Genomic DNA, 12,628 nt, shown 5'->3' with positions numbered 1-12,628 from the left:
CACAGGTTTTGCAGCCTTGTGACTTGTTCTATCAAGCTACTCAGATAAGTACAGATCCACAAGTGATTGAATTATCAGTAAAATCCCTCACACTGAAGGTAAGTTACAATGTAGTCAGTGCCCTTTTGAAAAAACTCAGTAAAACTTAGAAATAAGCAATTATTATAGCAACTCTTTTAATTGTTAAATAAGCAAAAAAAAAGCTTTTTTTTTTTTAAATTTATTTATTTATGGCTGTGTTGGGTCTTCGTTTCTGTGCGAGGGCTTTCTCTAGTTGCAGCAAGTGGGGGCCACTCTTCATCGCGGTGTGCGGGCCTCTCACTGTCGCGGCCTCTCTTGTTGCGGAGCACAGGCTCCAGACACGCAGGCTCAGCAGTTGTGGCTCACGGGCCCAGTCACTCCGCGGCATGTGGGATCCTCCCAGACCAGGGCTCGAACCTGTGTCCCCCGCATCGGCAGGCAGATTCTCAACCACTGCGCCACCAGGGAAGCCCAAAGCTATTTTTGAAAATCTTTTTATGACACATAATTTTAAAATGATATTTAATATATATTTTATAATGAATGTTTTCATATATTTTGTTATTGGCAGTTGACTGCTTCTGTAGTTAACATCCTTATAGTATGTATAGTTGATCAGTTTGATATCGACATATAAATATTTTAACTATTAAAATTAGTTGTGATAATCAAAAAACTTTTTTGTAGGCAGCAAATTGTATCTACTATTTCTTGGTAGTAAGGTTAGTTCAATATTAATTCCTCTTGATCCTTTACAAATATATTTAATGTTTTTTGAAGTGTGTATTTTTGAAAGTGGTTTATGTAGATTTTTTTATTAAATTTTTCCCCTTAGGTTTCACCGGTTATCATAAATACTGTGATTACCATAACTTCAGCACTTTATACAGCTAAGGAAACCATCCCACAAGAAACTGCTTCTTCTACAGCACATTTATGGGAAAAGAAGGATACAAAGAATTTAAAAATGTGGTTTCTTGAAGAACCGAATGAAGTTGAAAAAATAGCTCCCACAACTGAATTGGTACCCAAAGGAGAAATAATAAGAATGAACATTGATTCTATTTTTCTAGTTCTTGGGGCTGGAATTGGTCATCGAACAGTACCTATGCTTTTGGCAAAATCACGTTTCTCAGGGGAAGGCAAAAACTGGAGTTCCCTAATAAATCTCCACTGTCAACTTGAGCTAGAAGTAAGCATATGTAGTATTTTTCCAGATTTTATAACAAATAATGCTATACATGGACTATTTGGGGACTCTTACTTAAACATTTAAATTAAATTTATCCTAAGTATGATGTTGGTTCACAAAACTATTGGAAGAAAATGTACAAGTTTATGCCCTTGATATAGTTGTTTTTATGTATATGTTACTTTTAGAGTACATGTCCATATTAAGTTTATGTTTCAACTGATTTCATTCATCTTAAAGTTGATGATATTAATAGACAGTTGTTGAGTAGATGAAAAATTCTTAATTTTAAGAATTAAATTGAATATCCTTTTTCCTTTAAAATGATAATAGACTATTTCTTAATCTCTTCTAAAATAGTAATATAAAGAATGAGAAAAATATGCCTTATACTTTTATATAATGCAGAATCTTTATACTGTAGTGAGACTCCACCAAGGTCTTTCAGATTTTTGTGAGAGTCCTTTAGTTATATGGAAGATATTTGCTTTGAACCAACATATATTTTGCTTCAGAATTTATCTACATAGAATCATCCCAGAGATATTTCGCTTTAAATTATTAATTGAGTTGATGTCAAGTAGAAACTAATCTGATACTCTACCTAAGTCAATAAATATGAAAATTTATAAGCTGCTATAACATTTGTGTTGATACAGAGTTATATACTAATAGAGGTGGAACTGACAGACTAGATTTCAAGTTTCCAAATTTTAGCTAAAATTATCTGTATTTTGCAGAGGATTTGATCTAGGATGTCCAAGAAGTTCAGAGAATTCAAATAAATGCATACTCATTGAATCATATGTTACTTGCCTCAAGGGCTTTCGAAAAGTCAGTGGAGGTAGACAGACATGTTTAAAAAATGTCAGTAGTGTTTGATAGATGAACACAGCTTTCGATGTTAAGCCCAGCCTGAAAGTCAAGGAAAGATACCTAAAAGAGAGTTTTTTTCTGGATTAAATTGTGAAGACTAGACCATGAAGTTAGCCAAGTGAGGAAAGCATGAGGAAACTAATGAATGGCATGTAGACGGTTTTCACATGGAAGAAATAGCACAGCCAAAAGGAACGCTGGTGGGAAACAGCATGGAAGATCATTTTAGAAAATACCAGAGTGCCTTATTTAAAAAATTAAAAATTCTCTCTCTAGGTACATTATTACAATGAAATGTTTGGTGTGTGGGAGCCTTTGCTTGAACCCTTAGAAATTGATCAGACTGAGGATTTTAGACCATGGAATCTTGGAATCAAGGTATTTTTGAAGTCTGAAAATTTTTTTCAAATATTGAGGATGTCCACATCACACACACTTTAATTTTAATCACAACAGAGTTCAGGTATCTCATTATGAGCCTTTCCACATGCTTCCTTGTTTGACCTCTGAATGTAATTTTCAAACACAAGGCCATTGCCTCATGGGCTTCTAATACGAATAATTATGTAACTTTTATTATGCACTAGACATTGTTCTAAATAATCTACTTTTGCTTTAACTCTTACAACAAACCTCTGAAGAATATACAGTTTTAAACTTCATTTTAACATGTGATGGGACTGAAACTGTGGAAGTTAAAGGACTTCCATAAAGCAATAATACCATTTAATTGGAAGAGGTGGAATTTAATACTGGCTTCAGAGTCCCCACACATAACCGTCATGATAAAATATCGCTAGCATTTTCTTGAAGGTTGTTGTCTATCCCAAGTTTTCTTTGATCTCTGAAGGGTGTATATAAAGAAGAAAATATATTATTATTTGTTTGAAATATAGTGTGAATTTATGTAATCATATGAATCGGGACCTTTAGATGGATGAAATTGTGCTTCTGAAGCAAGAGACTGCAGCATTCCTAGCATATCTCCTCCCTAATAATGATTCAGTCAACCTGCAGACAAATGTTCAGTGGTTTAAAGCCAGTTAAAGGAACAGTAAAGGTGACTAGCTTGGCATATCCAGCTTTTTGTATTGAACCAGGACATTTGATTTTCCACATATTTCAGATAAAAGATTTGGATAAAGGAACTTCTTTGGCGGTTGTTAGGTCAGGATACACATAGGCAGTAGACCTGTGAGTTCTAAAAAGAGGTAGGTGGTATTGATTCACATGAGCCCTAGGTCCTAGCGGCACCGTTCTGCAACTATTGTTGGACTTTTAAAGTCCCTAGGTTTCTGTTCTTTATTTATAGCATTTATAGCACCAGTAGATTAAATGACTTTTCTTGCCCTGAATTTCCACATGCTATGATGTATGTGCTTCTAATTTTCATTCAGATGCTCCATGCATTTAGTAATTTTAGGGGTTTTTTTCCCTTCTAAATTGTGCCTGCCATTTTAGTATAACTGAGGAGGAGGAGAATTTTTCTTCCAATACTGCTCCTATCCAATGCGATCTTAGTTGGCTGATGTCCAAGTAATTCCAAGTAAGGCAGTGGAACTGATAAAATGTATTGCTCTCTCTAATGTTGTCATTGGAATTTGTCTAATGTTTGCTTTTCCTTTGCAAAATGAGTTATGTTGTGCTCTTAGAAACAAATTTTTCTCATGTTTCTACAATTTATATTTTATTTTAGATGAAAAAGAAAGCCAAAAAGGCCATTGTTGAGTCGAGTACTGAAGAAGAAAATTACAAGGTACCAGAGTATAAAACTGTCATCACTTTCCATTCAAAAGACCAACTAAACATTACATTATCCAAATGTGGCCTTGTAATGTTAAATAATTTAGTCAAGGTAAGAAAAGTAACTTGAAACTTTAAACGTTGGTGTACTAGTCTGAGTTAACCCTTTTCTTCTATTGAACAAGAAGTTTTTTGTTAACTTAGTTATTTGTCATATGTCCATTAGTGTTCTGCTTGTCGTTTAGTTTTCTACATTTGCTTTTATTTATGATAATTCTTTCTTATTAGGCATTTACAGAAGCTGCCACTGGATCTTCAGCTGCCTTCATAAGGGATCTAGCACCATTTATGATTTTAAATTCTCTTGGACTTAGTATCTCTGTTTCACCAAGTGACTCTTTTAGTGTGCTCAGCGTACCTATGGCAAAATCATATGTATTGAAAAATGAGGAGAGTTTAAGTATGGATTATATCCGAACTAAGGACAATGATCATTTCAATGCAATGACCAGCCTAAGCAGCAAATTCTTCTTCATTCTTCTTAGTAAGTGATAAATTACCTTCCTGGGGCTTTAATTTCTTTTAAGTTACATTTTGTATCCCATTTTACTCATTTGTGGTATCTCACAGGTTTTTTATCTCCTTTCTAATATTTTGCAAATTTTATTATTTCCTTTGCAGGGCTTTGGTTGCTGTTGTCACTTTATCTTTGTATTTCAAATTCTGACTTTCTTTAGCCACTGCTTTATTTAAAGTATGGTAATTTACTACTTTATGTTTTGGAGAGGAAAATTATTAAATCTCATCCTCAGTCAGCATTTACAGACTATAGCTATAGGTGGTTGTTTTAATCACTTTTAGTATAACTCAGTAGAATTGCACCAGTTTTGCAACTGAACGAATTCAGAATAAGGTATGAATTCATGAAATGGCACAGGGTAATGGTTTTTGTGTTCTGCCTATTGAGGTAGAGGTTTTTTTCCTTTGTCCTTTATGTTTCCCAGAAGTTTTTCATTTTCATGAGAGGTGAAAGTAAATACATTTTTAAATTATCATAGTATGTAGTCATTGTGAAGTTAAATATTAAATAGTCCCAAAGCCTCACCGACACCACTTTCTGACACTCTGACATTTAAGTAGTTATGGAAGGGAGGATATTAGAAAGGTTAATTAGACATGGAGGAGGGGTACTAAAACTGATAGCTAATACTTTTTCCTAGTCAGGAAGTGATTCATAACAGTGGCTAGGTTTCAGGTGTTGTCCCAGCATTGTCCGTGAATTATTCTCATCAATTTTACCTCTGTTTGTTTTTAAACTAACATTTTTATGGGATAGTAGAGAAGAAGGTTATATAAATAGATAATTCACCCCAATGCAATATATGTATATATATATTAGATAAAACTGTAAAATTTTAATCAAATCTTAGATATCACAAAGTGTCACAGGTTGGTGGAAAAACTTAAAAACTGAAAAATTGCAGCTACCTGGTAGTTGCCAATGACTGCCTGAATGTATTAGGCTCTGGTTATTATGACAGCAAACCAGAGGACAGTGTTCTTGTATTTTCTAGTAATTTTTCTTATCAGTCAGTTATTTTTAAAAGGTTATGTTGTTGTCTTAAGTTAAACTACTGAATGAGATTTCTTTTTCAATTAAAAACTTTTTGGGGGGGCTTCCCTGGTGGCGCAGTGGTTGAGAATCTGCCTGCCAATGCAGGGGACACGGGTTCGAGCCCTGGTCTGGGAAGATCCCACATGCCGAGGAGCAACTGGGCCCGTGAGCCACAATTGCTGAGCCTGCGCGTCTGGAGCCTGTGCTCCGCAACAGGAGAGGCCGCGACAGGGAGAGGCCCGCGCACCGCGATGAAGAGTGGCCCCCACTCCCCACAACTAGAGAAAGCCCTCACACAGAAACGAAGACCCAACACAGCTAAAAATAAATAAATAAATAAAATTAAAAAAATAAAATAAAAAAAAAAAAAAACCTTTTTGGGGGGCTTCCCTGGTGGCACAGTGGTTGAGAATCTGCCTACCAATGCAGGGGACACAGGTTCGAGCCCTGGTCTGGGAAGATCCCACATGCCGCGGAGCAACTAGGCCCGTGAGCCACAACTACTGAGCCTGTGCGTCTGGAGCCTGTGCTCTGCAACAAGAGAGGCCACGATAGTGAGAGCCCCGCGCACCGCGATGAAGAGTGGCCCCCGCTTGCTGCAACTAGAGAAAGCCCTCGCACAGAAATGAAGACCCAACACAGCCAAAAATTAATTAATTATTTAATTATTTAAAAAATGAACTTCTTTTGGTAAAATGCTTTGAAGGTTTTAAATGAATGATGTAGATATGTATTGTGGATTCTTAAAATATCCCTTTGTGTAGATTTCAGTGATAATTATTCATAAGTTTAAGAAAGCATCTGATGTTTCTGGTTTAAAATGTCTACTTAGAATTAATATATGATGAATTATAATAAAAACTTTCAAACATGTATATTTAATTTAGCACCTGCTAACCACTCTACTGCTGATAAAATCCCTTTAACAAAAGTGGGACGACGACTGTACACTGTAAGACACAGAGAGTCTGGAGTTGAAAGATCTATTGTTTGTCAAATTGATGCAGTGGAAGGAAGTAAGAAGGTAACAATTCGCTCCCCAGTGCAGGTACGGAATGATTCATTTTTTTGTGAGGTCATATTGCGTATATTTGTATGCTAATTAAAAAAAAAAAACTAAAGCAAATTACTACCAAAAGAATACAATCTGTAATAGAAATATAGCTAATAGCAAAAAGAATAATCATTATCAGTAATTAATACGAACAGTTGTAGAATTTTGTTGAATGTACTTCTCGTAATTTTTACAGGAATATTTTGTAAATGTTTTCGGAATATTATTTTGTAAAAAAACAAAAACAAAAAAGTCAATATTTTGTTTTAGGTCTTTGTAGTATGTATTTATTCTTTCGTTTCAATTAGAGAATACAGTGAGAGAAATTTTGTACACCTTTATTGAGGTAAAATTGATGTACAATAAACTGCATATGTTTAAAGTTGATGAATTTTGACCAAAAATACACATATGAACCTTCATCACAATCAAAGTAATAAACATACTTATCACCCCAAAAAGTTTCCTCATCCCCTGTCTCTCCATTCCCATGCATCCACTTTTATGTTCTTGTGGTACATTAGTTACACAATATAGAATTTTATGTAAATGAATGAAGTACAGAATGGAGTCTGGCTTCTTTCACTCAGGATAATTTTGTATGTATCAACTTTTGTGTATTAATGTTGTTGCATGCAGTTACATGTTGTTGAGTAGTAATCTATTCTATGTATATACCGCATACCATTTTTAATGAATTTTTGTATGTGATATAAGGTGAAGGTTGAGGTTCATTTTTTTCCACTTGGCTATTCATTTGTTCTGACCAAGATTATCCTTTTTCCATTAAATTGCCTTGACACTTTTGTCAAAAATAAATTGACCATATCTCCATATCTGTGTGTGTTTATGTCTGAGGTCTCTAATCTGTTTCATTGATCTATTTATGTCAGTACTGCACTGTCTTGATTACTACTTTATCCTCATTCTTGAAATCAGGTAGTACAAGTTGTACCACTTTGTTCTTTTTTAAAGTTGTTTTGGCTAGCCTAAGTCCTTTCCATTTCCATTTAAATTTTAGACTCAGGTTTTCAATTTTTATTTAGAAATTTTGATTAAATTGGCATTTTTAATACTAATTTTTGATTTTTTCTTGCTAGTAGAAATACATTTGGTTTTTGTATTAACTTGTATTATGCAACCTTACTAGATACATTTATTCTAGTAGCTTTTTTATAGATAGAGACAGTTACGATGTCTGCAGATAAAAATATTTTTACTTCTTCCTTTCCAATCTGATGTTTGTCTTATTTTCTTTTTTCTTGTTTATTGCACTGGGTAGAATCTCCAGTACAATTTGAATAGAAATTATGAAAGTGGATGTTTTTATCTTGTTCTCAGTCAGGAGAAAAGTATTCAGTCTTTGACCATTGAGTATATTTTGAGTTTTTTTGTTGTTGTTGTTCATGATCCCTCTGTTACTAGTTTACTGAGAGTTTTTAATCAGAAATGAATGTTGCGTTTTGTCAAATGATTTTCTCTGTTTATCGAGAGGATCTTTTAAAAAAATTGTTAATATGGTGAATTACATTGATTGATTTTTAATTATTGTATTAAATAATGATTGACTTTTAAATGTTAAATCAACCTTGCATTCCCAGGATAAACCTCATTTGGTTTTGAAGTATTAACCTTTTACTATATTGTTGAATTGATTTGCTAAATTCACGTTTAGAATTTTTGCATTTATGTTCATGAGGGGTGTTGGTATGGAGTTTTCTTGTAATGTTTTTCTTAAGTTTTTAAACCACGGGTTCACTTTAAGGGCTATTCATATTATCTGTCACTTCTTGAGTGAGCTCTTCTAGTTATTTTGTGTCTTTAATGAAATTTGTCAGTGAACTATTTTTGCTTTTACTTCACTTTTATTTTCACAGGGTGTAGAAATTTAGATTGACAGTTATTTTTTCCATACTTTTAGGATGTCATTTCACTATTGACTGTATTACATTGTTTCTGACCAGAGTCTGCTGTTACTCTTAACCTTTGTTCTACGAAATGTGTGATTTTATTTTTATATACTTTTAAGATTCTTTTCCCTTTATTACTGGTTTTAAGAAATTTGGTTGAGATGAATCCTACATGTTTCTTGTACTTGAGTCTTTTAAGCTTCTTGAATCTGTGGATTTATAGTTTTCATCAACTTTAGAAAAAAAATGTTGCCATTGTTTCTTCAAATATTTTTTTCTGTCTTCCCCCTCTCTTCTCTTCTTCAAGTAGGTATATATTAGAGTGTTTAAACTTATGCTGTCTAATGCTCTGTTCACTTTTTCTTTCAGCTTCCCCCGACCCCCATGTTTCTGTTTCGATAGTTTCTATTGTTATGTCTTTAAGTTCACTTTTCAATGTCTAATCTGTTCTTAATCTCATCCAATGTATTTTTATGTCTAGAAGTTCAACTTGCATTTTTATTTACATTTTCCATGTCTTTTTATATATCCTCAGTCTTTCCCCTAACTTTTGAACATATCAAGTATAGTTATATAAATGTTTTAATATCCTTGTCTACTAATTCTGTCATGTGTATCATTTCTTATTTGTTTCATTTTATTCATTTTTTTAATGGGTCATTTTAAAATTCTTTTTGTGTCTAGTAATTTTTTTTACCAGATGCTTAAAATTGTGAGTTTTACCTTGTCAGGTGCTTTAGATGTATTTGTATCCCTTTATGTATTCCTGAATTTAATTCTCCAACACAGTTATGTTAGTTGGAAAGTGATCCTTTCATTGCTTGTTTTAAAACTTTTTAGGTGAGACTCAAGCAGCCCGTAGCCTAGGGTTAATTTTGCCCCGCTAGTAAAGCACTGTAACCAATACCCTTTGTACTAAACAAGATTTTACCACTTTGGTCGGTGAGAAAAGGAACTGTGTGTCAGCACCAGAGATTGTTCTGCCTACGGCTTTTAGATGGATCTTTACTGAGCCTTAGATAGTGTACTCACGTGCATGTGCCAGACAGTACTGTACTGAAGTCTTGGGAACAGGGGGCACTCTTAAAGTCTCAGGAGTTCCCTCTCTGTAACTCTCACCTCTCCATGCAGCTATCTTCTCTCTCATATAATGCGCTGTTAGAGTAAGCCTCATTGGCTTTCCCACATTCCTATATCTATCTCTTCAACTCAGACTGGGCTCTGTTTGACTTCTCCTTCTCCACACAGTAATCCAGAAACTCTCCAGGCAGTAAGATGGGGTGACAATCTTAGGGCTTATCTTGGTGGAGTTTTCTTTCTTCCTCCCTCCCTCCCTTCCTTCCTTCCTTCCTTCCTTCCTTCCTTCCTTCCTTCCTCTCTCTTTCTCTCTCTCCTCCTCCCCCTTCTCTCCACCCTCTCTCCCCCCTTTCCCCCCCTCCCCCTCTCTCTCCCTCCCCTTTCTTTCTTTCTCTCCCTCTTTCTCTCTCTCTAGCCCTCCCTGCCTTCCCTTCCCCTCCCCCTTCCCTTCCCCTCCCCCTTTCTTTCCTTCTTTCTTTCCCTCCCTCCCTCCCTCCTTTCCTTTCCTTTCCTTTCCTTCCTTTCCTTCCTTCCCTTCCTTCCTGTGCCAGCTTTTTGTCCATTACTTCATGTGTATTTTTTTCCCCTGGTGTTTTGGTTGTTTATATTGGGAAGTTATATCTGGTCTATATTTTTCCATCAGGGCTGAAAACAGAGGTTCCTTCTCTTTCATTTTTGATTTATGATGAACTGTATTAAAAGATGACAGTTGGGCTGCTTCATTATTGTAGATTACTTTTGAATTTTATTAAATAGTAAAACATTAATGTTAAATTTCTTATAGGTACTTTTATAGAAATGAAAATATATGTCTCTTCTTTTAAATCGGTAGAGCAAACAGTTTATCTAGAAATAAAATATAGTGTAGTTAAGTTTATATATTTATCAATTCTTAGTTTGCACTCAGCATGTTTTATATTTTGGTATGATTTTTAAAATATAAAGATTTTAGTAAGATATAGAAATAATACAAGAAAATGGTGTTACTAACCAGTTTGTTTTTGTCTATCCCAAAGATAAATATAAATGGAGGTTTATCTGATAATGTGTGTTAATCAAAATAATGTTAATCTTTTACATCACTGTTGTATGCTACTCACTGGGTGAGCTATTCTCTGCACACTCTTTGATTCAATGAGTAGCATACAACAGTGATGTAAAAAGGTAGACATTTGCCAGCCAATGGCTTGTTTTTCACTTTTATCATATAGACATCTAAAACTTTGATGTAATATTTTTCCTATTAATTTTCTACTATTTTTGTCTAAAGGAAAAGTTATTCCTTATATCAAAGTCAAGAAGATGTTATTTTCTTCTAAGATTTTTAAAGTTTTGTTTTTGAGATTCCTTTTCTCTAAAACTGAAAACTTTCCTTGTAATTTTTAGCAAAGATAATTGCATGTTTGGATTTTATTTTCTAATTTATATGAGCAAGATAAATATTGCCTGATAATTCCTTTGCTGGGATATTTAGATGGAATATTTTTTAAATGTCTTTAGATTCTTAGATTAATGGTACTAAATGTTACTTTTCTTTCCCAGATTAGAAATCATTTTTCAATACCACTTTATGTTTATGGAGGGGACACCTTATTGGGAACGGCTTCACCTGGAAGTGAATTTAACATACCATTAGCATCTTACCGGTGATTTTTTTCTTTATCCTTTTGTTTGCCCTAAGGTCTCTTATAGACTTTTTAGTTTCTGATTTAGTAGTGATATCTATCTTTAAGTTATCAAACCATGATCAAATTTATCTTGTTAATATCTCATCTAACTTATTTAAGTTTTGGCACTCTTAGAAGACTTTTTAAAAGAAATATTATTTAACTTAATGTATATAATGTATATCCTATAAATTATCTATGCTTTCACTAGTAAATATAAATTACATGCTTGCAATATAACTATCATGGCCATAGTCATATATATTTATGATTTTTAAAAAATTTCTAACTGAGCATGATTGGTGGCTTCTAGATTTATTTACACTATTATGAAGTGATTTTTACTTTTCTAGGGTTTTATGATAGAATATTTTAGAAATTTCTTTAGAAAATGTAAAATATTTTATCTTTTAATCTACATATTTATCTATTAATTGTTCATTGACAGAATTGTAATGTAAATAGAGATAGACAGTTGATCCTTCAACAACATGTGGGTTAGAGGTGCTGACGCCCACGCAGTCAAAAATACACATTCAGTTGTCCCTCAGTATCCATAGAGGATTGTTTCCAGGACCCACTGCAGATACCAGAATCCTTGGGTGCTCAAGTTCCATAGTCAGTCCTCCATACCTCTATTTCCACATCCATGGATTCAACCAACTGCTGGTCATCAAGTACTTTATTTGCTGAAAAATGTCTGCTTATGAATGGACCCGTATAGTTCAAACCCATGTTGTTCAAGGGTCAGCTGTATAGTACATCAGTCTTAAATATTTAAAGTAATTAGATTAAATTTGATATAGAATCTTTTAAAAATTTGATATAAAATCTTTTATGTATTAAGAAAGGACTATTAAAATTGTAACAGTACTAATGATGGGCTAGTCTCTTAATCATAGGCTTAATATTACAAACAAGTATTATTATTATTCAGGATATTTAATCTGGAATTGAAGATAATCTCTTTTAGGGAGATTAAACTCTCTTGGAGAATAAAAACTTCCTCAGAATAAGCATCATAGTTTGTTAAGTACCATTTCAAAACACACTCTAGACATGGACCTTTAGACCTATGCTACAGAAGGATGGAGGCAAAATTACAAGCAGTCCTAAAATATCCCTTACCTCTATTTATTCTGCCCCATACGTAGGAGTTCAAGATTGGGTCCCTAATGCTTAGAAGACAGCCTAGCAGTTTTAGGCACATATTTTCAGAGAGTAGACCTGCTCACTTTAATGAGTGTTTTATTGCCTAGACCTTCTAACCCTAATGAGTTTTATCGCTTAGTTCAGACTTGCTGAGGGAAAGAGTTATATTGTCTAGAGAACAACCACAAAATAGTTGTTTATAGTATCTGACCTTGTTCTAGAGAGGATTTGTTGTGAGTTATAAGACTAGATTAAAAAGTAGCATGTAAGATATGTTTAAAAGTTTCTGTGAGAAAAAAAAAAAAGTTTCTGTGAGGAAAT

General features: G+C 33.9%; 1 protein-coding gene across 4 annotated transcripts in view; it reads left to right on the top strand.

Annotated features, from left to right (window-relative positions):
* Positions 1-12,628, top strand: part of VPS13A (vacuolar protein sorting 13 homolog A) — a 265,169-nt gene that overhangs the window by 181,161 nt on the left and 71,380 nt on the right. For all 4 annotated transcript variants that reach the window (XR_014266082.1, XM_082470763.1, XM_082470764.1 and 1 more), the window contains exons 40-46: positions 6-98; positions 857-1,213; positions 2,366-2,467; positions 3,786-3,944; positions 4,121-4,376; positions 6,335-6,495; positions 11,031-11,134. Coding sequence is in view for 3 of the 4 variants with exons in the window: in XM_082470763.1 (XP_082326889.1) it covers positions 6-98; positions 857-1,213; positions 2,366-2,467; positions 3,786-3,944; positions 4,121-4,376; positions 6,335-6,495; positions 11,031-11,134 (1,232 nt within the window). In the remaining variant the exon portion in view is untranslated. The remainder of the gene's footprint in view (positions 1-5; positions 99-856; positions 1,214-2,365; positions 2,468-3,785; positions 3,945-4,120; positions 4,377-6,334; positions 6,496-11,030; positions 11,135-12,628) is intronic.

Source organism: Balaenoptera physalus, assembly GCF_965194825.1.
Source record: "Balaenoptera physalus genome assembly, chromosome: 7".
Taxonomy (NCBI): domain Eukaryota; kingdom Metazoa; phylum Chordata; class Mammalia; order Artiodactyla; family Balaenopteridae; genus Balaenoptera; species Balaenoptera physalus.
Note: the sequence above shows the minus strand (reverse complement) of the source record. Positions and strands in the feature narration are given on the sequence as shown.